The sequence below is a fragment of the Ochotona princeps genome, chromosome 32 (assembly GCF_030435755.1).
Source record: "Ochotona princeps isolate mOchPri1 chromosome 32, mOchPri1.hap1, whole genome shotgun sequence".
Classification (NCBI taxonomy): domain Eukaryota; kingdom Metazoa; phylum Chordata; class Mammalia; order Lagomorpha; family Ochotonidae; genus Ochotona; species Ochotona princeps.
In genome coordinates this window covers 5,681,469-5,709,398 of record NC_080863.1, presented here as the reverse complement: position 1 = coordinate 5,709,398, position 27,930 = coordinate 5,681,469, and the positions used below count along the sequence as shown (strand labels likewise).

General features: G+C 51.9%; 1 protein-coding gene across 1 annotated transcript; it reads right to left on the bottom strand.

The window, feature by feature from the left end:
- Positions 1 to 689: 689 nt before the first annotated feature.
- Positions 690 to 27,930, bottom strand: SH2D4A (SH2 domain containing 4A). The gene is made up of 9 exons (XM_058657437.1): positions 27,630 to 27,930; positions 17,138 to 17,297; positions 15,700 to 15,862; positions 11,202 to 11,282; positions 8,202 to 8,313; positions 5,730 to 5,919; positions 3,238 to 3,368; positions 1,347 to 1,573; positions 690 to 919 (listed from the first exon to the last, which is right to left on the bottom strand). The coding sequence occupies exons 1-9, from the start codon at positions 27,808 to 27,810 to the stop codon at positions 827 to 829; spliced, it is 1,338 nt and encodes a 445-aa protein (XP_058513420.1). The 5' UTR covers positions 27,811 to 27,930; the 3' UTR covers positions 690 to 826.

Below are 27,930 nucleotides of genomic sequence, written 5' to 3'. Positions count from 1 at the left end.
GGAGGGCTGGGTTTCCTTGCAAGGCTCTAGGGAGACCCACCATGTCCCTCCAGCACCTCCCAGTGTGGCAGGCAAAGGCTCGCTGTCCCAGGGTGACACCTGTGGTCAACCCTGCCTTTGTCGCTGGGGTCCCACAGCCTCCCTCTGTGTGTACGGTCCATTTCCAACTATATTCCTGCAAGCATGCCAGGTATTGGTTGTAGGGCTTCACCCAGTCCAGCATAATCTTAACCTGACTACACTTGCCAAGACCTTCCCCTACCCCATCTCCGAAGAAGGCCTCATTCATGGAGGTAGATTCAAGGTGGGGACACAATTCAAGCCACAAGGAATATTTAGAAAACTCGTATATCCTGTTCTTAGCTCTTCACATTCATGGCTTCTCTCTCACAAGGGGAGGTGCGTCCTGGCCATCCATGAAGGCTGGTGCAGAACTGTACAGGAATATGGCCTGCAGACCTTCCTGTAAGTTGGCACAGACAAGGGAGAACGAAGCCACCCAGTTCTCAAGTGCGCCTTCAATTCCACAGGCTGTGTTGTCTGTCGGCTTTGCAGGGTACTTGCTGCAAGGGGGTGCTCTCTCTCTTTCCTTGTGGGCTATATCCATGATGTGAAAGTCACTTTTCTGGACCTTCAAGCGCCTGCACTGTACAGAAGTGGAGGGGGTATCAGGGAGGGGCTCTGGGGAGAACCCCACTGGCAGGTACCGGCTCTGCTGCAGGCCCTGGAGGGGTGGGAATGGGAGGAGGATCCTGGCTCTGCACACGTATGCACAACCAGTGCTGTCGGCTCCAGCAGGAGGAGGAGGGAGGGCCTGACGAGGCTATCACTCAAAGAGCTCTTGGTAGTCCGGCGGCTGGTCCTGCTGACCACAGGGGTACAGAAGGCGCTCTCTGCCCAGGGAGGTTATGGGCTCCTCCTGTGGATCACAAAGCACAGGGCAGGTCGGGCTGCACGTGAGCAAGGTGTGTAGAGTGCTAAGACCACGTCCCCTCCCCACCTCCATCTGGGGCTGGCCACAGGGCTGCATGGGCTCTGTGTGAAGTTGGAGAGGGTCATCCTCGCCACACACACCTTCAGCCTCTCCAAGGCCCTAGTTCTCAGATGTGATCAGAGCATGCCTACACAGTTCAAGGTCAGCCTTCCTGGACTTTCTGAGTAGTAGTAAGATGGCCCTCTGTATTAAGGATGCAACTCAACGCCCTCAGCCTCCCCTACACCCCCACCACCCAAGCTCCACAGCAAGGGTCTCCTACTACCTGGGTGATGGCCGCCCCCTCCCCGAGAGGCACGTGGAGCGGGTAAGGGCTGCGAGTGATGTGTGCGTGTGTGCATGAGTGTGTCACCTTGTGGTACTCCACCAGGTCAGCCAGCGTGGCATGCTGCAGCTGGTCGACGCCCAGGAAGCTGTAGGAGTCAGCCGAGGCGTCAATAAGGAAATGCTTGCAGCTGCTGTCCTCCGCCAAGTAGGAGAGGGCGTAGCCTTTGATCTTCTCGCTGACCCGGACCAGGAAGGTGCCAGGCACACCCGTGGTACTCAGCAGCTCATTGGCCTTCTGCAGAGTGAGAATCCCTGGCGGAGAGAAGGAAAGAGGAGGTGTGGCAGCTAATCCCCCTCTGGAACTTCTGTCTTCTCATACCTGCTGTCTGTCCATACCAGGGTGCCCGGATTCCAGCCCAGATTCTGTGGTTCATCCCAGCTTCCCACCGAGTGCCTGAGCGATCACCTGCTGCCTGCCAGGGTGCAGCAGAAAACGGCTCAAATGTCTGGGCTCCTACACTCAGAAGGCTACAGACCTTTTGTAACCCTGAACACTCCTATGTCCTTGAAATTGCCACTGCCTCTGAGGACAGATCCTGCCATGGATATTCAGGGTAACAGCCTGTACCAGGCCTGTGGGAAGTCTTCATGACACCTAAACCAAGCATCTTGGGGTGGCAGGCACAGCAGGCACCCAGAGCAGGACATTTAGAAACTGCAAGTGGATACAGAGATCCGAGTCTGGGATCTGACAGGAGAGGGGCTTCTCTCCCCGCTGGCTGATGTCTAGACATCCTTGGGGAATCTGAACCCCTCCCAGACTTTCAGTGTAGGCTGAGTACCACAGAATGACTCATCCTGCTGCCAAATGGAGATGTGCTCAACAATGCCCCAAAGGCTTTCAAACTTACTACCCTCGTGCCGCTAGTCTCTGTCTCCCTTGATTCCCATCCCTCCATCTCCTCTTTCTCCTGCCTTGCAGCATAACCTCTGCTCCTTACCCAAACCCTGGCCTGATCTGAAACTTCAAACATTTGGGATGTGAAGTATAAGGAGATCAAGGCAATATCTTTAACAGGTAATTCAGGGCCCAGGCTGGGGTATGGTGAGTGAAGCTGCCTCCTACAGTGCCAGAATCCCACATGGATGTTGGTTCAAATCCTGGCTATTCCACATCCAAGCCAGCTCCCTGCTAACGCATCTGGGAAAGCAGTGGAGAATAGCCCAAGTGCTTGGGCTCTTGTACCTATGTGGGAGACCAGGATGAAGTTCCTGGGTCCTGCTCCTGGCTTCAGCCTGGCCCAATCTGGCCATTGAGGTCATCTGGGGAGTGAACCAGCAGATGGGAGAGTTCTGTCTCTCCTTCTCTCTGTAACTCTGATATTCAAGTAAATACAACATTTTTTCAAGTCAAATGTCTTTCACCAAAGTGTCCCTTAGATTACTGGTCCAACTCTGCCTTCTGAGCCTTCAGTAGCTCTTTCAAGGAGAACAGGGACTTTTAAAGAACAACCACCACCAGTTTCAATTGCATGTTCCCTGCTGTGACAAAACCTAAGGCTGCTGCCATCAGGGATGAGAGGAGCGAGGCCTTGCCACCCGACCTGGGAGCCCAGTCACCAAGGCCCCAATCACCAAGGAAGTAGTCCTGGAGAGAAGGCAGACACAGCGGCTGGATCAGAGAGAGCAGCCGTTTGGGAGAAAGCGTACTGCTGAACAGCCCGGTTTTTGCACAAGGGCTGTCCGCATGCTGGCCAAGAGCCTGTGTGTTATGTGTGCTGTGGTTTGTATCAGAGTCTGTATAAGCTGCTCAAAAAGCAGGGGGCATGCAGCCTGCTTAGCAGCCTTTGAAGAGCTGCCTAGTGGAGAGGATCTGAAAGCATCCTGTTGGGCAGCACCTGTGCAAGAGAGCTCTGGTTCTCCCCGCCTTCTTGAGGGACTAGCAGGTGCCTGCCAGAGTCACCCCTGAAACTCACCATGGAACCAGGGGGCGACTGTGTCGGAGGTTTTCAGGTAGCCTGCTCGGAAGGGCAGCTGCTCCTCCTTAAACCAGCGGATGATGTCCTCCTGGGCAAAGCTGGATGCCATCCTCGTCACTCCTGGAGTCCTGGGATTGGTAAACAGGTGCCTGAATCCTGGCCAGCTCATCTGAGCATCAGCTACAAAACTGTCTTTCAAATGCACACACACACACACACACACACACACACATTCCTTCAAAACTTCATAGAAAAACACAATTGGAAGGTATGGCTACTTGGGTGTGAACGCACTAAAACCCCACGCCTAGATTTTTTTTTTTACATCGCATGTATTTTTCTTTCATGAGTTTTTCAAAGATTCCTGGCAGACAGAGACTTCAAGAATTACTTGTAGCAAAATAAAATGACTCTTTCAATGTCACTTCCCATGAACTTCCTGGAGGATCCGTGTGCTGATGCGTCTGTAGGCACATGCACACAGGTGCTTGAGAGAGACAAATGACATGTCATTCCAGATCTCATCCCACTGGCTGAGCCATCGGCAGTCCGACGTGCAACAAACTCTTGAAGGGCAGCAAGAGGCAGCGGCACAAACCTGTCCCTTGCCCCTTCATCCAAAGGGTTAGTGACCGGCATGGGACATGGCTTGCTGACACAGAGGCTTAAGTTTAATCTTATTGCAAATTACAGAAGCGCCATGAACTTCCAATTGAAATTTGAGAAAACAAGCATTAACAAGTAAAACGCACTTCCCCAGGTACGATCTTCCTGGGGAACATGCACCTGCAAGCACAAAGGAATCCAATCTAAAAGATACATTTCTTCTCTAGCCTGTTAGCAGATGTGCCAAGGCCCTCTCCTTTCTCCGCTCCTTCATCTCCCCACCTTGCTTTCTCCTCACTCACACCCGGAAGAGGCTGAGTCCTGCTGTGAAAGACAGCCTCAGCAACGCACAGGGAAGGGGGAGAATCCTTTGAAGACTGGGATGACAGAGTCGTTCTGAGAGCAAGTCAGTAGCAGAGTCTAAGTTCAGGGACATGAGTGAATTCCCACTACAAAAGACGGCACTGTGGCATTTTCCAGTCCTCCTGGGCAGCTCGCCTGCTCATGCAGAGCAGCCCTCCAAAGCAGCCAGGAGCCTGCATGAGCCCCTTATACAGCTTTTTTTGCACCCTACAGGAGGGTGGGCGCTGCCGCCAGTTGCATGTGATGTGTATGTCGGATGGACAGGTAGACCTGGGACATGTGCAATCGGCACATCTATCAAGGGCCCCCTGTGGTTTTCCAAGCATCTTGGAGGAAGCCACGCCTTGGTACAGGACTTGCATGGGAATTGGACATTGAACACATGCGCAGTGACGGGACACAATCCCACATTCAGCCTCCAGAGCAGATACTTTCTCTGGAATGTCCTTGGAATTCAAGCACTCTGAAGGTACAAGAGGAGCCTGTCCCCCAGCTCTTTCCATGAACTGGCCTCCAACTGGCCCTGACCAGGTCCTCACTGCTGAGGGTCCCCCCCACCCATCCCCACCAGTCTGACTCCTCAACAAGCTCTTCCCACAGTACCTGGGCTTAGAAAATGAGCTAACTCAGCACAGCATACACCAGCATGGACCTGTCAATCAAATACGGTGGCCAACAGACACCTTGAAAGTATGATTCCCATTCTACCCTGGGAGAACCCATGGGCAGTGGGGGAGTGGCAGGTGTCAGCTGGTGCAGAGGTGTGGGCACAGGGGGGCCCTGGCACCTTTCTGACCAAATAACAAAATGTTGCAGGCCACCCTGTGTCCTTACTGCTTCCTGGTTTTGTTGTTCATAAGTCAAGTCATCAGTCTCCAGGGTCCCTCTGCAGAACACAGTCACCCAGTGCTGGTGCCCATCCCCAAGTGGAGCCTTTGGGTCACATCAACCAAGATAACGACCAAGGGCAGCCAGGTGCCCCTCTGTGCTTCGTCTGTGCCCACAACTCTGGCTTTAGAGACCTTGAAATAACTGTGGGCTCTGAGCAGAGCAGCGGGAATGCTGTGTGTGTGTGTGTGTGTGTGTGTGTGTCCATGCCTCGCTGACCAGAACGTCTGCTTTATAAGGCAAGCCTGAAAGCAGCTCTGCTGTGTCCCAGGGCACTATTTGATTTTTTTTTTTGACATTTTGACTATTCCGGGGAGAAAAATTATCAGATAATCAGGAAATATGGGGAATGGGGGCTTTCCTGCTACTTTCTTCTGGGCATTTCTCAAATTCTTCTTCCTAAGGACCCTGGGCAAAGGCCTCTGTCACCACCACATTAATAGATTCATTCACATGGGAGCATGTCCCAAGTTCACAGACATGACTACACCACCCAAGCATGAGAAACAACACCTCCAGATGACAGAAGATCTCCAATGCAATTACAAACACACACATACACACCCATGCACACAGAGGACCAAGCTATCCACCTGCCTGGAGCCCTCTGTGTGTCCCCAGGCCTCTCTCACCTGAGTGGTTTTGCTGGGCTTAGGAACTGAGGCTTGGGGGGCAGAGGAGGCCTCTTGGGTTTCTGGGGGACACTCGCGGGGCTCTGTGGCGCCTGCCCACTCCGGCTTCTCTGAGAGAGCCTCTTGTAGTCCTCCCGCGCTTGTCTGGCCAGAGAGCGCCTCTTCTCATCGGCCAACTTGGATTTCCGCACTGCAAGAAAAATGGTGTTGGGGTTTCTGGCAAGGGGTTCTCTTTCCAGCCCCACACAGATTCAGCAACACCTGCTCTCTTGGGTACAGGCCAGGCTCCAGTGTGTACAGCGGCTCCCAGCAAGCCAAGCCAAGATCAGATAGGCCACATTCAGCCTTAATGAACACGGCTCGGCAGACACAAATACACAGGTGGCCAGAGAAGGTGCTGGCATAGCTCAAAGCCATCTGAGCCACTTCTAGTGAACCTAGTGTCCCTGCTCTCATGGGACATGGTACAGACTCGGAGGCAGGCACTACAGCTGGAGATTACCAAGAGTCTATGTGCCCTCTGTGGGCAGGAATGGGCAGCTCCTGTTAGGCTGCTAGGTTAGGTTTCTGCCATCTTGCATTAGAAGAACATGCAAGTGTATTCATTTCCCCCAAGAAGCACCATTCCAAAGACATATGTCTTCATGGCTCACACACAAGTGTAGAATTCTGAACAGGCAGTCGATGATACTGCCACTTCAGGGCCCAGCCTCCAGCCACCTGGAAGGACCAGCCAGCCTCGGGCTCTTAGCCTTGTGGAAACCATAGCCCCTCTCAAACCTTGATGTTCCTAGCACCCCATGGCATCTGGCTCTGCTTGCACTTCTACCAGCATATCCCACCTCATAGGTGCACCTTGCCTCAGAGGCGACTTCATCAGAGGCTGCTTCAACAGCTCTTGTACAACATCAACTGTGCATCCATTTCAAACTTTTTATAATAGACTAAATACAGACTTTGTAAAATAGAGGGAGAAAGAGACATAATAAGCTGGTTTATGCTTCCAAATGCCTATAAGAGTAGCTAGCTAGGGTGGTGCAAAGGTAGAAGCCTGGAGCCAGAACACAATGCAGGTCTCCCACGCGGGAGATGGGCACGTGTCTCCTGCAGCCGCCACCTGCTGCCTCCCAGGGTCTGCCTTAGACAGAGACAGGAGCCAGAGGTGACCATGAATCTCAACACCCTTGGAAATGGATGTAGGCATCTTGGCACGGTGTCTTAAGAGCTAGGCCAAAGGCTCAGCCCAAACTTAACCTTTTTATTCCATCTTCTATGAACTTTCTGGAATTCCTGTTCTATAAACTGCCTTCTATTCCTGTGCTATCCTAATGGCAAAATTCCATGTATCAAAATATCACACTCGGGGCCAACTTTATGGCATAAAGGGTTAAGCCGTCACCCGTACCACTAGCATCCCACATGGGCACAGGTTTGAGGCCCAGCTACTCCACTTCTAATCCAGCTCCCTCCTTATGGCCTAGGAAAGCAGTTGAGGATGGTCCAAGTTCTTGGAGTGCCACACCCTCATGGGAGACCAGGAAGAAGCTCCTGGTTTCTGGCTTCCAATTGACCTCATCCTATTCAGGGTGGTTGGAGTCCATCAGCAGAGGGACAATATCTCTCTCTCTCTTCCTCTAACTCTGCCTTTCAAATAAATAAGTCTTTAAAAAAATCACACTCTACCTCACAAATATGTACCATTATTATGTGACAGCAGAAAATAAAACTTAAAATTGTCTATTGCTGAAAATTGAGGAGGAAAGAAACAAGAAGAAAAAGTCAAATACTGTTAAACCCCACCTCTCCAAGAACACTGATGTTTAGAAGTTTCTGAGCTCTTTCCCTTCAGATACATAGCCTTTTGTAAACAGTGACATTTTTCAAACTACAGAACTTATTTTCTTTTCCAAGCTGGGGCTATAAATATTTTCCAAGGTTACTAACCATTTCCAAAGCATGCATTTCCCTCCTATAAAGCTCTCCAGCATAGACATACATCACCGCTTTGATTGGACCAAGACAAACAGATGGCCAATCTGCCATCCCATAGTATCTCCTAAGCATCGAGCAGTAATTGAGAGTTAAAATACTGGCACTGGGGCACAGCTAATTAAGCTGCAGCCTGCAACCCAGGCATCCCTTGCTAAGGCATCTAGGGAAAGCGACGGAGGACAGCCCAAGTGCTTGGGCCCCGGCACCCTCTGGGATGTCTGGACGGAGTTTCTGATCCCTAATTTTGGCCTGGCCCAGTCTTGGCCATTGTGGCCATCTAGGGGGACTGATTCAGCAGATGTAAGATAGTTTTTTTTTTTTTTTGTCTCTGTCTCTCTGCTTGTCAAAATAACTCCATAAATTTTAAAATGATACTAATGTTGTGCTAAGACACAATGGGACCCACTCTGACTGCTTCCTGGACAGAACATTCTGCAGGCAGGAGAGATGGCCGAGGGGCTGGGCAGCCTCCATACTCACACGACGCTTGCCACTCTGAGTCTTCCTTCCAGTTCTTATAAATCTGCTTGGTTCTCTCTTCATCTACTTCTTTGACCTCCTCTTCTTCCTGTTTCTTCACGGGTTCTTTCTTCTGTTGGAAAGCACACAAACACACACACAAGCAAACAAACATAGGTGAGCATGGTGGGCCAAGTTTCCTGCCAGGAGAAGAAAATGAGATCTATTTGATGTCTGTTTAACTCTGGCAATTGGGCCAGGAATGGAACCTCCCTCTGGCCATGCCCCCTTCAGTACATGACGGGAAAAAATTTTTTTTTCTCCCATAGTTAACACAAGGCTTAAAGAACTTTGAAAGTGTGCCCAAGGTTCCCCATCAATACACTGGCTTCGTTCCCCACCTCTGGCTCCAGGCTCTAGCTTCCTGCTAATGCCCACCGCAGGTAGGCAGAGAGGATGGCCACAGGTAACAGGCCCCACATGGGAGATGTGGAGCGAGGTCCCCACTGTCTGTGGTTGGCCCTGACCGTTGCAGGCATTCGAGCAGGAAACCAGCAGATAAGAGCCTGCTCCCAGTTGTCACTAAGCCCTTATCTCAGTCTTAGCAGGTGTTTTGGGAATGAGCAATCAATGGGAACTCTTACTCTCTCAATCTCTCTCACTGATCCTCATGTAAGTAAATAACATTTTAAAAAATCGGCCTTCCTTTACCGAAGTTTATTGACAAGGCTCAAAGACACCAAGGTGCCGCTAGCAACCTTCAAGGTTATGCAGGAAAGACATGAGGGTTGAGTTAAGTTCATCTGCCATGTACACATGGATCCAGACTAGGACACAGGCAGTTAGAAAGCCAAGCAAGGATGATTACAGATGCTGCTACTCAGGACCTGAAGTTGACAGTGAATCCACGTGCGGAAAATCATTAAGAAAATTATGCTGGGGGGACTTGGCTAAAGGGATGTCATCCCAGCACCTGAACAGTGCGCCATGCTGTGAACCTGTCCCCTGTCCCTGACACAGATCCAGCAGGAAAGCAGGCAAAAGGCACAAGCCTTCCAGAGGCACACACCTCTGTGTTGGCAAAGCAGTTGGGAAGCTTAAGAATATGTCCCAAGTCCCCCCAAGGATTTTCTCCCCAAACCAGATAATTGTGAGATCCTCAAAAACCTTGCCTTAGTATCCTTTACCCAGAAACCAATCATTTCCTCTTCAAGAGCACTTTTGTTGGGAACCTGGTGGAGGGAGGGAAGGCACACCCAGACCAGACCCTGGTCGAGGGAACCCCAAGGCTGGCAAAGCGCACTGCCAACAGGTGCTCAGTCTGCGGAACCAGATGATGAGGCAGTTGAGGCAACGCAGAAAGTGCCCCTTCGCTCCTGTCTGCTCCCGAAACAGGGAACCCGCGGTCGGGTTGCTGTGTCAGAGAAATGGAGGAAATGGTACTCTTGCTCCTCCCACATCTCTGTGAGCCGACCATCATCCTTGACCGTGGCTGTGGTGAGCACCCCCTGTGCTCCCCACACCTGCTGCACCCTCTGCCAGCAGCACTCTCTCCCCCAGTGCCCACTGTGCCCTCTGCTCCTTCCCTCAGATGGGAGCTACAGTCTCACTTCTCCTGTCCTCCACACCCCGGCACCTCCTCTCTCTGCCTTAGCTTTCCTCTCTGCATCCATGAGCATCCATTTGCCTGTCCATCTGTCTCCTCTGCAGACTACAAGTTCCCTGGAAGAGGGGAGAGCAGGAGTTTCATCTTGCTTGTTCATAAGCGGGTCTCAGTTTCCCCAGTAGTGCCTCAAGCACTTGCATGCTTGCATGCCCGCGCACACACATCCTTGCTTTCACTCTACCATCTTCTATTAAAATAGGGTCCTGGGATCCAAGGGTGTTACTGATGCCTTCCCTACAAATCAGCCCACCCTTACTACCTTCAGAAAGGTGAGTACAGTTGCCCGCAGGTGCCTGTGCTGCGATTGCTTCTGACCTTCCAAAGCCCACAGACCCCAGCATGGGCAGATGGCCTAGTTCTTTATACAGAATGGTATGGCATGGGCTCTATAGTAAGCATGTGGCCTCCCACAGGTGCTAAAGCACATCTGGATAACTCATCTCTGCCAGTGCCTATGACGTCAAGGTCCAATAGATGGCCATGAGAGTGTACAGCTGAGGAGACCGGTGTTCACTGTAGACCCAAGATCTGCCTTCAGCAACTTCCACTCCAAGCTTGCGTCAGATGGCAGAAGGCCAGCTCTTCTAGATCAGTGAAATGCCTTCAGGGTCTACAGTGACGCAAGTACACCAGGCTAATTTGCAGGCCCAGAACTGCAAGCTCTTCCAGCACGTACACCTTGCTTGAAGTGGAGGCAGGCAGCCGACCGATGGCACTGGATGGTCCCACAGGAATGCAAGCCTCTGTCAGCCCCCTCTCATTCACAACCTTCTTTTGGTTTTTCCTGACCTTCTGGGGGTGGGGGGAGGCCACATTCCTAGGGTGGCTTCCAAGTGCCGATGCCTGCCTAATGTGTTCCCAGAGAGGTGTGAGGTGACAACAGCTTAGCCGGATGGAGGAGGCAGAGGGACCTGCATCTGGTGGCCCTGGAAGAGACCCGAGCACCTGCCAGGAGATTGGCACAGCTGGCACGAGAGGGTCCTGCTTGCAATGGCACTGAGCACACGTGTGACTTCACGGGAGTTCACCATTGGTGCCACGGGCTCCGTTACTCAGTTTCTACCATCAGTGCCCTCGAGTATGCAGCAGCCAAGATACAGCCTCTGCCCCAGGCCTCCAGGGAAGGGGCTTCGCAGCTCCATCTGGGCACCTGTTTCTTCCGTGACATTCTAGATGTACACGCCCGGCTTCAGATAAAGAGGGAGAGATGAACAGCCACGGCTGAAGCTCGCACAGATGTTGCGTTCTGCCGCCCCATTGCCTTTCTGCGGGAGACTAATTAGCTCATCTGTTAACCGGTAGCAGAGGCAGCGATGCACTTAGCCCCTGTAGACGGAATGTTAAGTCTTTTTTACCTGTTGAAATCCACATGCCTTCATACGACTGATAGAATCTGCCAGCATTTGCTGAATAGTCCTTGTAGAACTGGAGGATGACTAAAAATCAAATGAGACACATTTTTATAGCACTGGGAGCTGTGATGCAATTTCAGATCATCTGTCACATGTGCCCCCACATTCCTAATGTGTGTTCCAGCTGTTCCTCCCTCCTGCCCCGCCCCATGGCACCTGGATCCCCTGATCTAATTCCAGCACTGGCAGCAGGCATGGGGAGCCTGGCCAGGAGCCGGGAGCTGCTGACTTGCTGTTGCATCAGGCTCCCCATCCAGTCCTGGTGAACCTTGATGGATGACTTGTGGCCATCAGCGTTACTTCCCTCCTTCAACGTATTATTCTCTGCATCTCACCCGACTTGGGCCAGATAAACACCTTGGTCTCTGTCACCCACTGCCCAATGCCTGGTTCTGTCCCAGGCTTGGAAGCATGCCGGGAATGCTAGTGTGATACCCGGGAGCCAGGTCTGGTCGCCTCCTCTCTTCCTGAAGGTGCCATCCAGTGTCCAAGATGCTGCCATGCACAGAAATTTCCCCCAGGAGCACTTGGCTCCCCCTCCACCCCTCAGCATGACCCGAGTGCCCTGTTGGTATTCCTTGCCTGCCATGTGCCAAGGCCCCTGGCACAGATCACACAGCAGGCACAGCAGGTACCTCCTCTGGCCAGACCAGTGAGTGACACAGGCCCTTATGACGCTGTCCCTGGTCTGAGTGCAGAGCCCAAGCGCCACATTCCCAGGACCCACCAATTCTGTATATAACGACTCCTTCCTGAGTTCTTATCTAGATCAGAATCTGCCAGCTAGGGTAGCTTGCCCAGTGTCCCACAGCCAGCTGACAGGTGTCGCAGCCATGCTTCTGCCGCCCATGACTGCTGCGGGTGCTGTCAGCAAAATGACAGCTTTGCTTCAGAAGTGGCAGCAGGCTTGAACCATGTCCTCTGTGACGGAGGCAGAGGGTCTACCTGCATATCTGTTCACAGCTCCCAGACCACTCAAAGAGATGGTATGCAGTGTGGGGATATCCAAATAGGTTCACTCCCTCACCGGGCCCTGCCCAATGCCATCAGATCTGTGGGGCCATCATCTGGCCACAGGGCTACTATGTGTTCATCCAGCCTCTGTGGATACCTGCCATGGTTAATGTGTCCCCTGCGATGCCTGCACCCCTTGGTTCTAGTAACATTTCCACTCTACTTTTCAGCTTCCTGCTAATGGGCAACCTGGGTGTCAGCAGGTAATGGCCCTCCTTGAACGCTGAAGGCTCAGCTCCCTGCCCAGAGCCAGAAGCACCTGCACTTGGACCAGCAGGGTCAGAGTCAAGGCTTGGTCAGCAGCCCTTGAACCTCGATGCTCAGTCATCAAGCTCCTAAACTCTTCGATGCTTCCAAAATCAGCATTAAGCCAATGGCCTCTCAGAGTGCTCTCTTCACTGTGCAGACTACAGGGCTGTCTTCCTTGTAAGACATCTTTCCCCTTCCCTCACCAATTCAAATGTCGTCACTGCCTGTCCCTTATAATCACTCCCTCAATAGGACTACCCATGTCACCCATGCATGTAGTAGCCTGGCTTATCATCTGTTGTGTCCTACAGGTCACCTGACATCTTTCTTTTTCTTACTGGCATGCTTGATACACTCACCGTTTCCATGTTTGCCAAATACCCTGGGGGCTATTCATATTCTTGCTTTCAAAAAATGATTTGCTTATTTATTTGAAAGGCAGAATTACTAAGCGACAGACAAAAAGAAAGCTCTTCCATCTACTGGTTCACTCCCCGAATGGCTGCCATGGGTCAGAGCTGAGTTGACCCGGAGTTAGGAGCCAGGCACTTCCTCCAGGTCTCCCATGTAGGTGGCGGGGGCCCAAGCACTCCTCTGCTGCTTTTCCAGATACATTAGCAGGGAGCTATGGCAGAAGCAGAGCAGCCAGGACTCGATCCTGCACCCCTGTGGGATGTTGGGGTCACAGGGGCAGTTCTACCTCTACGCTGCAGGAATAGCCCCTATTCATGATGATGTCCTGTCCTTGTGAGCTTTAGGTTTCAGAGCAGACCAAAGTTCAAAGATTTGCTCTCAATGACAAGAGCTTGAACGCAAACCCAAGTCATTTGGCAGTCATTCCCAAGACACCTGCTCTTCGTGTCTCAAACACCTTGCGATCTCTGAGGCTCCACATTCACACAAAGACACATTTGTAAACAAGCAAAAACAACCAAAAGAAGTGCCTCAGGATAAATGCAGATTTGCCATTGCTTTGAAGGATTAAAATATCAGGAACATTCCTGGTCTGAATGAAAAAAGTCCCCTGAGTTACAGTGACATGCTTTGCAAATCTGTGAAATATGTCAGGTGGTGTTTAATGACTAAAAACAGTGTCATCCCAAGAGAATGCCTTCATACAAAAGCAGCCAGGTTCGTGGCTCCAACTGAGATGCCCAACCAGAGGCAGACGACGGAGTTGGCCTGACCACACCCAGCAGCAGTCCCTCTCGGACGCAGGCACCCGAGGCTGGGGTCCAGGGCACAGACTGACTTACTCCTATACCAAAGACTGCAGGGGACAGGGGCAGCTCCCTACTGCCCGCATAACCATGGCCTATAAAGCACTCTCGAGGCCAACATATCGTTCAAAATGCACAGCAGGTGCCAGGGTCAGAGTGATACTTTTCCAAAGCGCTAAGGTGACCTGTTAGCAGGAGCTCAAGTGCTCCTCATTTCTGTGTCTACAGCTTGCCCCTCCCCTGCAGGGCTCCCCACAGTGAAAACAGATGTGTATCCGTGTCCATCTCTGCAATCTACTTCCACCTGCTGAATCTTGGGGCACCACTGAAGTCACTTGTCTGCTTCCTTCCAGGGTACTTCAAAACACACATGGAAAGTCAAATCCAAAGGAAAGTTTACTTTGGTGCAAACGCTTTTAAAATCCACCCTTAACAGGGGATCTGCAGTAAGTTCACTGGAAAGACACACTGTGAAAGTCGGTACATGGATTTGAAAAAAATAATCTGCACCAAAATAAAATCGCGTTTTCCATAAGCGCTCTCTTTTTCAATGTTTATTATTTTCCATGATGCATTTTTATAGATCTAGAGATTTCACCTTGCCCTCCCCTTTCTGCCTCCCCCTGTCCCTTCATATTATTACAGTAGTGTAGTCCTTTAGTAACAATGACAAGTTTAACATTCTGCCGTTTAAGTTCACCGTGGCACTGTAGATATAATCAAAGACAGAAAATCTAGCGTCATATTGTCAAGGTATATCTAACTGTTTCATTGGGAGTCCTCCTTTAATGCGGGAGTCAAGATGCCTAGTGAGGTACCAAGATGCTAGTCTTCATTATACGGTTCATCTATGAGCATCTATGTGCAACTTCCTCACTTCTATATCTCTCTCTCTCTAAGAATACAAGTCAGCAGCCCTAAGCTTGCAGACACACTAAGGTAGACTTGGACAGCCCTCAGCTTCTAAAACTTTTCTAGGTCTGTGGAAAACATTTAGAGTATATTTTGATGGACATAACTGAAATGCATACAGTGTCTTTCATGGCATGTTTTTTTTCCATACAATATGAAAATTAAAAACTGCATGCACCAGAAGAAACCTACTTTTTTTTTTAAAGTTATTTTTATTGGAAAGGCAGACTTACAGAAAGAGATCTTCCATCTGCTGGCTCACTGCCCAAATGGCCACAATGACTGCAGTTTGGCCAGTCTGATGTCAGTCACTTCTTTCAGGTCTCCCATGTGGGTCCAGGGTCCCAAGCACTTGGGCCATCCTGCACTGCCTTCCTGTGCCATGTCCATACGGGATGCCCATGTCATAGGTTGAGAACTGGCCTGCTATATGGCCACGCCAGCCCAGAAACTCACACTTTCCATTCCATTTTTTCCATGAACAGTTCTTCCACACTGCACCTAACTCACAGCCATCCTGGGTACACAGCAGCACCGTGTTGGGGGGACACCAGGCCGACTGTGAGAACCCCGAGGCCTTGGAGCTGGGCAGTCCACGCAACAGGGGGAGAACTGCCGGGTGTGCTCTGCCTGTCCTTGTCGCTCAAGGTCCATGGCCACCAGGCCAAGGCCATTCACCCACCAGTCCAGCTGCCATGCACAGTCCCCACCTGTTCTCAGGATGGCCCTTGATGCAGGCACAGCTGCTGAGTCCGTCACAGCAGACGGATCACAAGAGAAGATGCCTTAGGATGCCCACCTAGAGTTCTCCCTCCGTACCTTCAGGCAGGGGTGAAAAGGCTTCACTTTTTTCAAGCAGTACTAACAGAGTCAAGCCCCCTCCCAAACGTCCAGGAGCGGCAGGACCCTGACGCCAACTGGGGCTGTCTTCCTCCAGCTGGAGACCCCGCCCCAGAAGCCTGGGACCTTATGCATGCGTGTGTGCGCGCTCTCTCCACCAGTTGCAGAGGTCGCTTGTCCGCTCCTGGCAGCCCAATGCCACTCACCTGGGTTTTCTTGTCCTCTGTGGCCAAGGGTGTAGAGCGTGATTCCTGCCGGACTGCGTTCCCGGGGACAGTTGACGCCTCCCTGTTACCTGAGTCTGGCCTATCACAGCGCTGTGACTTCATTCCTCCTGTGTTTGGGGGAGATGCTTCCAAGGGCTCTTTTCTGAAGATAAACCAAATTTGAAAGTGTCAAAAGACTTTCCAAGGACCCAGCGCAGTAGCCTAGTGACTAAAGTCCTCGCCTTGCACACCTGGAATCCTTTATGGATGCCGGCTCTAATCCCAGTGACCCTGTTTCCCATCCAGCTCTCTGCTTGTGGCCTGGGAAAGCAGTCAAGAACGGCCTAAAGGCCTTGGGCCCCTGCACCCGTGTGTGGGAGACCTGGAAGAAGCTCCTGGCTCCTGGCTTCAGATCAGTGCAGCTCCGGCCGTTGCAGCCGCTTGGGGAATGAATCAATGGACAAAAGATCTTCCTCTCTGTATATCTGACTTTCCAATAAAAATAAATAAATCTTAAAAAAAAAAAAACCTCCCCCACTGGGTTCTGGCTTGTGGCTCAGCAGGTTAAGCCGCTGTTTGGGACACACACCAGCATCCCACACAGGAGCACCTGTTCAGGTCCTCACTGTTCCGCTTGCAATGCAGTACCCTGCAGAGACAGGTCCAAGTGCTTGGGCCCCTGTACCCACATGGGAGACCTGGAAGAAGCTCCTGGCTTTTCATTTCAGCTTGACCCAACTCTGGCTTTTAATTAAAAAAAAAATTTAAGAAGAAAGCCTTCCTTCTGCTGCCATCCGAGGTACCCTGGCCACAACTCCATCCCTCCCCCCTCCACTACACACACACAAAACACTTGAGCAGCTCACACTCCCCAGAGTACTGTTGGCACTCAAGGCTGGGGTGGGGCTCCTGGCCACAGCCCACACTTCCCCCTGCTGCCCAACCTTGCGTCTTGGAAAAGTTGGCCTTGTGTTTCCAGGTTCAGCTTCTATTTCACCTCGGCCGTGGATAAGAACCACAAGCCTCTTGCATGAGCGGGGCTAATCCTCCACGGATACCTTAATTACAGCACACTTCATACACAGCCCGTGCCAGCCGCGAGGCATAGTGGAAGGGCCTGGTTCTCTTTTGCAGCCCGGGTTCTCTGTTCACCTTTCAGTACACAAAGCTTGCCTCGCAGACCCCTGGGGCTCTGCTGTGTGGACCTGCTCTCCCCTGACCCTTTGGGCAGGCAACACACACCTGCCAAGCTCAGAGCTGGGGGCAGTTGGGGTAGGGTGGGGAAGCAGCCGACTTGTTAGCGAGGGTGCAGGGTGTCCGGGAAAGCGTGCAGAAACCTTGGAGAGGGAGCCCTGGCGACACCTGCCTCCCCCGGTCCCTACTCACTGCACCATCTATCCCAGCAATGATCTCTCTGCAGAGTGCCCTGGGCACCTACCTGAGCTGTTGGGCATCCTGCTCTGCTTGCTTCCGGGCCCTCTCCGCCACGATCTCATTACACAGCACATCGTAGGGCTTGTCCAGAGGGTGCTCACCCATAACCCACACCCACACCTCCTGGTCAGCTCCCAGCCTCCAGTGCACGGATTTGCCGTTCTCTGCAAGACATAAGCACGAGTCTGAGAAAACAGCCTGTGTGCAGACTGCCCTCTCTCCCTGTCTCTGGAACTAATGGGGGAGGGGGGAGGGAAGGTCCCTGCAGGGCCTAGGGAGGTCATGTACTTCCAACTGCTCTGGCAGGAGGGGCACCCATGGGTGGGAGGCCCAGCGCTGGCACCAAGCAGTGGCTGCAACAGTCGCAGCTGCCTCAAGACACATGGGAACAGTGTTGTAGCATAGCATGTTAAGCCTTTATCTGCAGCACAGGCATCCCATACGGACACCAGTTCATGTCCTCAATGTTCCACCTTCCATCCCTCTCCCTGCTTGTGGCCTTAGAAAGCAATGGAGCCCATGGCTTGAGTCCTTGGGCCCCTGCACCCATGTGGGAGACCAAGAAGAAGCTCCTCGCTTTGGGTGGGCTCAGATCCAGCCATTGCGGTCATTTGAGGAGTAAAGCAGTAGATGGAAAAATTTACTGGTTCATCCTGCAACTCACTTTCAAATAAAAATAAATATATTTTTAAAAAGACCTGTGGGCATGGCTTCTGTGTGTGCCCATTTTGTGCCTGGGGAAGTTGTGACGGGCAGAAAGCGCTCATCACAGCATCCCCAAGCATCTCACCACCTTAGAGTGCGGTCTGCCGTGTCCCGTCAGCTTCACAGGTGAGTAATGAGCCTTCTGAGAGCTGGACCGCCTTGCCTTCCAACCCCAGCCCCTGCCACCCCGGCAGTGTCACTTAGACCCCTTCACAGGACCTCTGCAAGACCCAATCTCCTCACGCGCAAATGCAGAAGAGCAAAGTATGAGGGAGGGGGTGCCAAGCAGGTTCTGGGGTCAGCACAGGTGAACTTCTCTCCTCACATCCCCTCCCTGGGAGATTCACAGCCACCAGGGGGCAGATAATCCCGCCAGGCAGTGTGATACAGGGACTCCTTAAATAACCCTTGTGCTTGCAGGCAGCTCCTATTGCCTTCCAGCAGCCACACAGCACTCCCTGAACACCTGCTGAAGGTGCAGGGTGTCCAGGAGGAGGCCAAGAGGACAGCCCCTGCCAACCCAGATGCCCAGAGGGGCCTGGCCTACAGGTGTAATGGTCTACAGACGGACTGGGTGAGCTAGCTGTGCTGCCTGAGCTGCGTTGTGCTTTGCTCCCTCACACTAAACCAAAGGTCCTCAGGAAGCGAGTGTCTGTCCAGGGTATTGCAGCCCACTTCCTGCCCCAGGGTGAGGGTGGGTGTGCCTACGTGTTCCCACCTCCCCAATCCCAAACATTCCTGCAAGAGGCTGGCCTTCAAAACCTTATACAAGGATTGGCACCCTGGCACAAGACTAAGTCTCCACCTGCAGTGCTAGTATCCTATATAATCACTGGTTCGTGCCCCAACTGTTCCACTTCCAATCTAGCTCTTTGCTTATGGTCTGGGCAAGTAGCAAAGGGCTCAAGTCCTTGAACCCTGCACCTTTATGGGAAACATGGACAAAGCTCCTGGCTGCTGGCTTCAGATCAACCCCAGCACCAGCCATTGTGGCCACTTGGGGTGTGAAACATTTGATGGAAGATCCTTCTCTGCTTCTTTCTGTAAGTCTGTCTTTCAAATAAAAAATAATATTTTTATGCTGAGGGCAGAGGTAGGGACTCCTGGAAGCCACAGCATCAGATTCAAGCAGGAAGGCTGCAGCCCTTGTGAACACATGTGGAGCCTGCATTTTGGACAGATTCTTCTTAAATATTTGTTTATTTTTAAATTAAAGGCAGATTTACAAAGAGGAGAGACAGAGAAGGAGCATCCATCTGCTGATTCATTCCTCAGATGGCCTCAGCATCCAAAGCTGGGCCTGTCCCAAGATGGAAGCCAGGTGCAGGGTCCCAAGACCTTGGGTCATCCTCCATCGCTTTCTCAGGCCGTAAGCAGGGAGCTGGATGGAAAGTGGAGCAGCTGGGACTCAGCATCCATATGAGATGCAGTTGTTGTAGGCAGAGGATTAGACTGTTACGCCATGACAGGGAAGACAAGCCTTAACCAAGCTGGAGGGACAGCAATGGAGGCACAGGATGAGCCCAGTGCCAGCCAGCTCTGTGCTCCTTTGTTAACTTTAGAAACCCAACTCACCCAACTCCCCTCATTCCACCCTCCCATGGCATCTCATGATATCTGTATGATATCCATCATGCAACCTCCTGGTAGATTCTAGCAGTGGGAAAAAGACATTCTAGAGGACAAACAGGCAGGGAGTCAGGGGAGTAAGAGAAGGTCCAGCAGCCCCAGCAGCCCAGCAGGGCGGCCCCATACCCCCAGCCTTAACCCAACCCCAGGGTGCACACAGGCTGCAGACAACACCCGCAGGAACGCACACCAGGGGCAGGAGGCAGACACTCAGCAATTCATCCATGGTGAGGGTGAGATACCTTGGAAGAGGGTGAGTGAAGAAGCACTTAAAAAAAAAACAGGCCAGAGGACACACGTCAGGGCCACAGGAGACTGCTGTTAGCTTCTGTGAGGATCCAGCTGAGGGACAGACAGTTCTAAACACATACAGAACAAAATCAGACACGAAGTCAGATCACAGAGAGGAAGTACATTTATATTGGACAAAAAGAACACGGCAAAAGGAACAGCTAAATGAGAGGTTCTGGGGGCTAGTGTGATGGTTCAACTGGCTAATCCTCCTCCCACAGGCACCAGCATCTCAATGGGTGCTGGTTTATGTCCCAGCTGCCCCACTTCCTACCCAGCTCCTTGCTTGTGGCCTGGGAAAGCAGTAGAGGATGGCCCAAGGCCTTAGGAACCTACACCCGCATGGGAGACTTGGAAGAAGCCCCTGGCTCCTGGCTCCAGGACCACCCATCCCTGGCCATTGCAGCCTTTTAGGGAATGAACCAGCAGATTAAAATGCGCACTCTCTCTCTCTCTCTCACTCTCACTACCTTACAAATAAATAATCTTTTTAAAACACTGAAAAATATGCATTCTAAGAAAAACTATGATTAAGTTTTTGTGTACCCACTAAATTTATTTTTAAGTGCCATTTCCTCATGAAGCTCTTGAAATTCTCTCATAGGGCAGACATGGGAAGGAAGTACAGCTGGGGCAAGGGAGGAGGCAAGAGTGAGGCAGCCGAGGGGCAGGCCAAGGCAATGGTGGGCAGAGAAGGCACAGAGGACAGCAAGTATGGCAGGGAGACAGGAAGTGCTCCAGGCAGCTCAGGGGAAAGGTACAACAAGAGAGTGCAGAACCCACCTCCATCCCCAGTGGTGCACGGTCCCACTTGGCGAACTGAAAGACAGAGACACAACCCTCCTCAAACACCTGCCACAACCAGGCCACAAAGCCAGGAGCCAGGAACTCCAACCAGGCCCATCACAAGGGAGGCAGAGAGCCCAAGGACTTAGGCCGTCACCTGCTAACTCCCTGAGTGTGCGTTAGCAGGGAACTGGAAGTGGATGTGGAACCTGAACTTGAGCCAGACACTCTGACCCAGAGCACGAGAGTCCTACCTGAAGTCTCAGCTGCTGTGCCACCCTCGGTGCCTCTTTCAGGAAGGAAGGTCTTGACTTCACGAGATGTACCCAATATGGTTTCACAAGCTAAGATGGCCCAGGCATTCTGGGTTTTCTATAGACTGTCCCTTGAAGTGACACAGGCTCTTTAATCAGAGGATGGCAAGGTCTCATGGGAGCACTTTCATTGAGTCACTGAGTCCTCCTTCTCCCGTTCTCAAACCAGATGGGATCTGTACTTTATGGTCAGCGGCGCATTTACGCACACACAGACACACGCAGACACACACGTCATGCTCTGTGCCCTAGCCAAGTGACTCCACCCTCCCATGAGCCACAGCACAAAGAACACCAGGCAGAGATACACAGTGGCACTTCACCTGGCAGACAAGTGTTCCTTCAGGTCTCAGACAGTCCCCCATCTGGGACGACACATAAACCTGGGACCGAGGCATGGCTGCAAAGAATCACACGAGACATAGGTGGCAGCCCTGTTGGCCTCAGTGACCGCTTGCTGCTGCTCACGGGCTGCTGCACAGTAGTTGTAGCAGGTGCCCATGAGGATGAGTCATGCAGACGCAGGGCTGGGCACCAGGAGTCCTCCTGCACGGATGCTACCATTCACAGAGCCAGCTCCTGCACCCTGCCTGGCTCCTGTGAGGACAACCACAGCACCAGGGGCGTGGTGGAAAGAGAGAGAATGATAAGCTCGATCCCCAAGGCCTGGGCAGACAGCAGCCAGAAAAGAACACCAATGCTCTCCAAGGACGGTACTGGGATGTTGCGTCAAGTTCATATCTGACATCCCCGGAATGAGGGTGGGGCCAGAGCAGGGGACCAGCTCTGGGATCCCTTGTGGGACACTCAACTACCTTGTATTAAATGACCTTCACAATCCTCCCATAGACTTCAAGTCATCTCTCAATGACATAATAATACCTAATACAATACCAATGCTATGTAAGGAACAGTTATACTGTATTGTTTAAGAAGGATAAGAAAAAAAAAGTTTTGCACGTGCTGGGTATAAATGCATGGCTTTCAAGTTGTTAAAAGAATGGACCAATTTATTTGAAAAGTGGAGTAGCGGAGGGAGGGAAAAACAGAGAAAGAGGGACCTTTTCCATCTGCTGGTTCACTCTCCAAATGACCTCAGCAGTCAGGGCTGAGCCTGGCCCAAGCCCAGGAACTCCCTCTGGGTCTCCTACCTGAGTGGCAGATGCCCAAGTTCATGGGTCATCCTCTGCATCAGCAGGAAGCTGGATTGGAAGCAGAGTTTCTAGGACTTGAACAGACACTGTGAAATGGGATGCGGGTGCTCCCAGCAGCGGCTTAAGTCATGCTTTTCAGCGCACACCCTTTATGAATGCCTCTGATTAGCGTTTGGTTGAATCTGCAGGTGCAACACCCACGGATGTGGAGGACTGGGTTGTGAACATAATGGGAATCTCACCAGAGTCTCTAGGCTGCTCAACTTCTACCTCCCTCTACCTCCATGAACTACTACCCAGGCTCCCAAGTACTGTCTATCAATCCAGCCTCCCTCTTAGCAGACACCCTCCCCACACCTGCTCTAGACACCAGAAGGCAAAGGAAGGAGCCTCGGGATTCCAGAGCAGCAGCCACACCCCTTCTGAGCAGCTATCTCCCGCAGGCCATCAGCACTTCCTTTGAAGAGGGTAATAGTAACTGGCCCACAATCACAAGGCTAGTAGATATTGAGGCCAGAATTCCAACGCAGACAGTGTGACTACAACCCTCTGTTAAAGGGCAGCTTTCCCCTGCGTGTTCCAAACAGAAATACTCTGGAGAGTGCAAGACAGGTGACCCAAGGAGATGCTGGGGTAGCCGAGAGCAGCAGGACGGGGCTGGGTGGGATGGGGTGGGGGCCCCAGCCTCTACCAGGGCTTCCAGACGTGACTCATGATTGGAACTTTCCCCACTTTGTCCACTGTACAAGATTTTGAAATGTTCCTAAAAACGTAGGATTAAAAACAGAAGTTCTTTTCAGTGCAAGACTAATTGCAAGCTGTGCAGAGTTTCGGCTTCACACACATTTTTTCCAAAAACCTGTTGAAGAGCCCTTTGTAGAGGGGCAGCACCCACAGGGCGGGCATAGGCTGAATCCAGGGTTCAGAGGAGGGAGGAGTGGGTGGAGCTCTGTGCTCAATCAGCAGGTGGTTAAACACAGGCAGACCAGGAAACTCAGAATTTGGGAGGCAGAGATCAGGCGCATCAGGACAGATGTGGGGCTGAGCCACACAGGGTTTGCTCAGAACCTGCCTCCTCAAGTGGAAGAGCAAGAGGCACAACAAGAGGCATCCTCGCTCGCTGCTTGCAAGTTACAAGACAACAGAAGTGCTTATGCCAAGCCCCTCTCCAGCCACAGGGGCAGGGAGTCCAGCAAGTGGAGTGGGGTCTGTTGACCCAGTCCTTGGGTGGTGGCACAGGCACTAGGGAGGTTCTGGTTTCCCAACTTCAGTGACGAGGCCCAGAGCCATGTCACTGACTGATGGTGTTGGGGAAGCAGAGGCAGGGTCAGGGTGTGGTGAGGAAAGTCGGGGTGAGGCTGATGATGCTGGATTTGCAGCAAGTTCTTGGGCTTCCTGGGGATCCTAGAAACGAGGTGCTGAGAGCAGAGCTAAGAGGAGAGGCTGGGTTGGTCATGCAGGTGAGAGAGAGAGAGAGACACTCAGTCAAGGGGAAGGGGAATGCAGTGAGTGGCTGTTCACAACATCAGAGGAAAAAGTCCTGCCCCAAGCTGGGAAGGCAGGCTCCCACCCTAAACCCTGGAGCTGTGAACCCCTGGATGAGCTCTGGGGAGCTGTGAGCCTTGTCAGTCACACATAGCACCCCATGTGTGCTGTGCTGGGCTCATGCTTCTGCTCGGTTTTCTAAGAAGTCTGAGTCCTGCCCCACAGATCTGATCTCAAAGTTGCAAGCCACCAGTGCCGGGGGAGTGCTCTCTGGCCTGCAGCCAGCAGGAGGGGCACTGCCAGTCTTTCAGGGAGCAATGAGTTCCAGAGGAGAGGGCAGATGCTGCCCAAGTGGCACACACAAGTGGCTTTCTAGGTACTTCCTCCATCTGGCTTTGGCAGCCATGATAGCCCAGCTCCAGAAGTCTTTGTGAGTAGGTTGTCTTCAGGACACATGTACATGTGCACACATGCACAGCCAAGCCCCTCTTGCACCATGCACAGCCACCAGATCCCAGCCTGGGCACAGGCAGGGCGTCCCTTTGGGTGTGCTTCTACTTGTGTTGCCTGGCAGAATGACACAGGACAAAGGCTCCACACAAGCCCTGAGCTAACACCTTACCTGTCACCTGAGCTCATCATGCCATTTCTCTGTCACCAGGACCAGCTTTGGGGATCGTACAGACAGGCAAATCCAGCTCTGCCTGAGCCCTAATCATTCCACCCCCAGCTGCTGGTCCTGGGCACGGGAATGTCCTTCAGCCGTCCTTCTGTTCCTACTTGTGAAACATGAGCAGTTATTCATGCTGCCACCTTACTGTGCTCATGAAAGAGAATGAGTGTGGTTATCAAATTAAGACATTAATAAGCAACCTGGGCCCAGATCTGATACTCGGTGAGTTGAATAAACACTGGCTGGAGTTGGTGTTGGGATGTGACAAGTGGAGGTACCTCTTGGGATGTCAGTAACAGGTAAATGTACCTCTTGGGATGCCAGCATTCCGTTTCTGAGCACCCTGTTTGAGGCCAGACTGCTCCTCTTACGATCCAGTCCTCTGCTAGGGTGCCAGGGAAAGCAGCAGAAAATGGCCCAAGAGCTTAGGGTCCTGCACCAACATGGGAGACACAGAGGGAGTGCAGCCCTGGCCATTGCAGCAGTTTGGGGAATGAACCAGCAGATGGAAGCTCTCTCTATCTCTGCCTTTCAGATATATACATCTTACCAGATAAAACAAAGGCTGCCTGATGCCACTCTTAGTGTCACCTGTGGATAACGCATGTGAGCCACAGCTGCTACAATAACGTGGCTAGTGAGCCCATTCACGATCAAAAAGAATTAATGAAATGAATTGTAATCATGTCTGATACCCAAAACACACAAAACACTATCTCCACATGTAAAGAAGAGATAGGTGTTAATGTCATGCTACTGTCTTCCTGGCAGGTCAGAAATGTAGCAGTCCAGGTGAGCCTCTAGCCACGTGCTCAACAGCCAGGTAGAGCTTGGTGGCTCCCACACCAGCCAACCCTCCCTGAGGCCTCCAGTAAGATGGCAAGCACAGGAGCCCCTGACACTCTCCCCCTCCAGAAAGCAGAAATGAGCTGACAGGGTCCTGAGCTGCATCCACACTTCTGCCCCTGTCCCCCTCCTGCATTGTAGTTTTTATGATTATTACAAACAGTGACAAGCTCCTGGCACACATACCGTCCACTAGCCTGAGGGCCACCTTGTACAAAATCACCACAGTGACCTGTGAGTTTACAAAGAAACCTACGGGCGATAAAATACCATCTAAGTGATGGGCCAGTAAGCTGTGAGAATGGACCGACACATGAGGAAACCGACATTCTCCAAAGCCCCAGGCTGTCCAGCTAAGAACTGCAGACGGTCCAACATGGTGGCTAACCCTTCCCTTGCGCATGTCGGGATCCCATATGGGCGCTGGTTCCTGCCCCAGCTGCTCCACTTCCCATCCAACTCCCTGCTTATGGCCCAAGCAGTAGAAAATGGCCCAAAGCTTTGGGACCTGCAAACGCGTGACACCCAGAAGAAGCCACTTGGGGAGTGAACCAGCAGATGGAGGATCTTTCTCTTTGTCTCTCCTTTTCTCTGTAAATCTGCCTCTCCAATAAAAATAAATGTCTTAAAAAGAGAGAGAGAAGAAGAAGAACTGATAAGAATAGGAAGCATCAGACTCATTCTTACAAGGCAGGAAGCAGGTGTTGGACTGGTTGGGGGTGGGGGCCCTGGACCCTGTTGGGCTGTATCTGCACAGGCAGAGCAAGACTTAGGCGGGTCCAATATTGTGCCATAGCAGCTGAAACCATTGTCTGCAGCCTCAGCATCCCACATGGATGTGGTTCTAGTCTCCGCTTACAACCCCTAGTCTCTGCTATGCACCTGGGAAAGCAGCGGAAGATGGACCAACTGCTTGGGCCCTGCCACCCACACGGGAGACCTGGAAGACATAGAGCAAGCTCCTGGCTCCAGTCTGGCCCAGTTCTAGCCATTGCGGCCATCTGGGGAGTAAACCAGCAGATGGAAGACCCATCTCTCTTTCTCTGTCTCTTTCTCTCTGTCACTCTACTTTTCAAATGAATAGATCTTAGGAAAAATATGAAAGAGAATTAAAGCATTTTTTAAAATTACCATTTAAAAGGCAGAGCAACAGAGAGGTGGAAAAGACAGAGAGGTCTTCCATCTGCCAGTCACTCTCCAAATGGTCACAAAAGCCAAAGCTGAGCCGATCTGCAGCCGGCATCCAGAAGCATCCTCCAGGTAGGTCTACGTGAGAAAGCAGCCGAGGATGGCTCGAGACCTTCAGCCCCTGCACGCAGGTGGGAGTCTCGGATGAAGCTCCTGGCTTGGACCACTCAGCTTTAGCCATAATGATCATAATAATAAACCAGTAGATGAGAAATTGCTCTGTCTCTGGTTCAAGTAACTTTTTTTATAAAAAGGATTATGCTTCAGCTTAACACTGACTGCTTGTTGAAGAAACAATCCCATTTTAAAATGGTGTGGAGTATTGTGAAACCTAACAGATCTAGGTAGGTACCTTGAGAGTGCTTGAAAAAAACTGCTGGAAAATGGAGTTTACACTTTTCATTTAGTCCCCAAAGAGTGGGGGTATAAAAAGCAAAATATTTTTCTCAATACATAGAAAATGTGTTATGATACAAAATCCATGGATTTCTAAACTTTTTAACTCTCTGAGCCCATGCGCCTTTGGCGTGCCCTTGGGTTACCGATGTGGCCTGGTCCGTTCAGCATTACTTCTCTTATCTACGAGCCTGGTCAGCCTGGACCATGACCATGAACTTCACAGACGGTTCCCAGTGATGGCATAGCATGTACCAACGCTCATCGCACGGTGTCTGCAGCAGCAAGTTCCCAATAAACAGCTGATACGGACAATAACAAGAATAAGATAGAAGAAATTCCTGATCGTCAGCAGGCAAACTCAGAAAGCAAGTATCAGGAAAAAAAAAAAACCCGCGGAAGACAAAAGATCATCCAGCTGACTTCCCCCGGACTCCGTCTAGCCCTAGCCTACAAGCAAGAGTCCTGACCTCACGAAGAAGCAGAAAACAACCCCGTGTGGAACACCCCGGTAGGTGACCGTGAGTGCAAACCGCGTTGCCTGCGGACAGCTCCACTATTCACCCGGGATGGAATGTGTGTTTGGGGAGTGGGGCCAGGGTACAGCCTGGCACTTTCCCATGTTCTCCAAAGAACCCTCTCCAAGTGCCAGGGATTCCTGGGGCATCATGAGGGCCTCTGAACGCCTCACTCCTGCTGCTGTTTCTCTTTAGAGCAGTTCTTGACATTTTAAGAAGCAGCTGAGCCGCGCAACTCAGAACTGACCCAGGAACTCAGTGCTCTGCTAACGGATAGACAGAGCAACCTTCCACCGCCAGCTCAGGCCCATCAAGGGCCCCTTTCCTCCAGCTTTCCAGCCCTGTGGAAGGGGCCGAGCCTGTTGTATATCGCAGCCAATCACCATTAGCATCCACCCATGCAATCCAGTCCCGCCTGGCTTGCTGGTGCAGCTGTGAGAATGTGCAATGTTCTGAGTCTGCCTACCCGCAACCCCAACTCCACACCCTCCACTCCACTGTCAAGCTGTACCTTTCTTGGGTCTGGGGGTCCCGGGCGAGGCCTCCTTCCTCTCTAGTGCCGCTTCCCTCTCTTTCCAGCGCCGGATCTGTTCCTCCCGCATCTTGAAGAACAAGATCTGTTTCTGCTCCTCGCTCAGTTCCGCCAGCAGGTCTGGATCGATGTACATGTCCGCTAGGATCTGCTTCAGCATCTTGACTGTCCAGGAGTCTTTTTAGAAAACCGAGAACCAAAGCGTCTGCCTCCACCCGGGCTCCCACCCTTGGCTACGCCTGCTGAGACTCGCAGAGACGCACACAGCCGCGGAGATTGT

Excerpts from the sequence above, each read along its gene's own strand:
- SH2D4A (XM_058657437.1), bottom strand. The coding sequence starts at position 27,810 with ATGCTGAAGCAGATCCTAGCGGACATGTACATCGATCCAGACCTGCTG. Across the intron at positions 11,283-15,699 it reads CAGAGGACAAGAAAACCCAG|TCATCCTCCAGTTCTACAAG; the intron begins GTGAGTGGCATT and ends TTTGATTTTTAG. Across the intron at positions 8,314-11,201 it reads AGGCATGTGGATTTCAACAG|AAGAAAGAACCCGTGAAGAA; the intron begins GTAAAAAAGACT and ends GCTTTCCAACAG.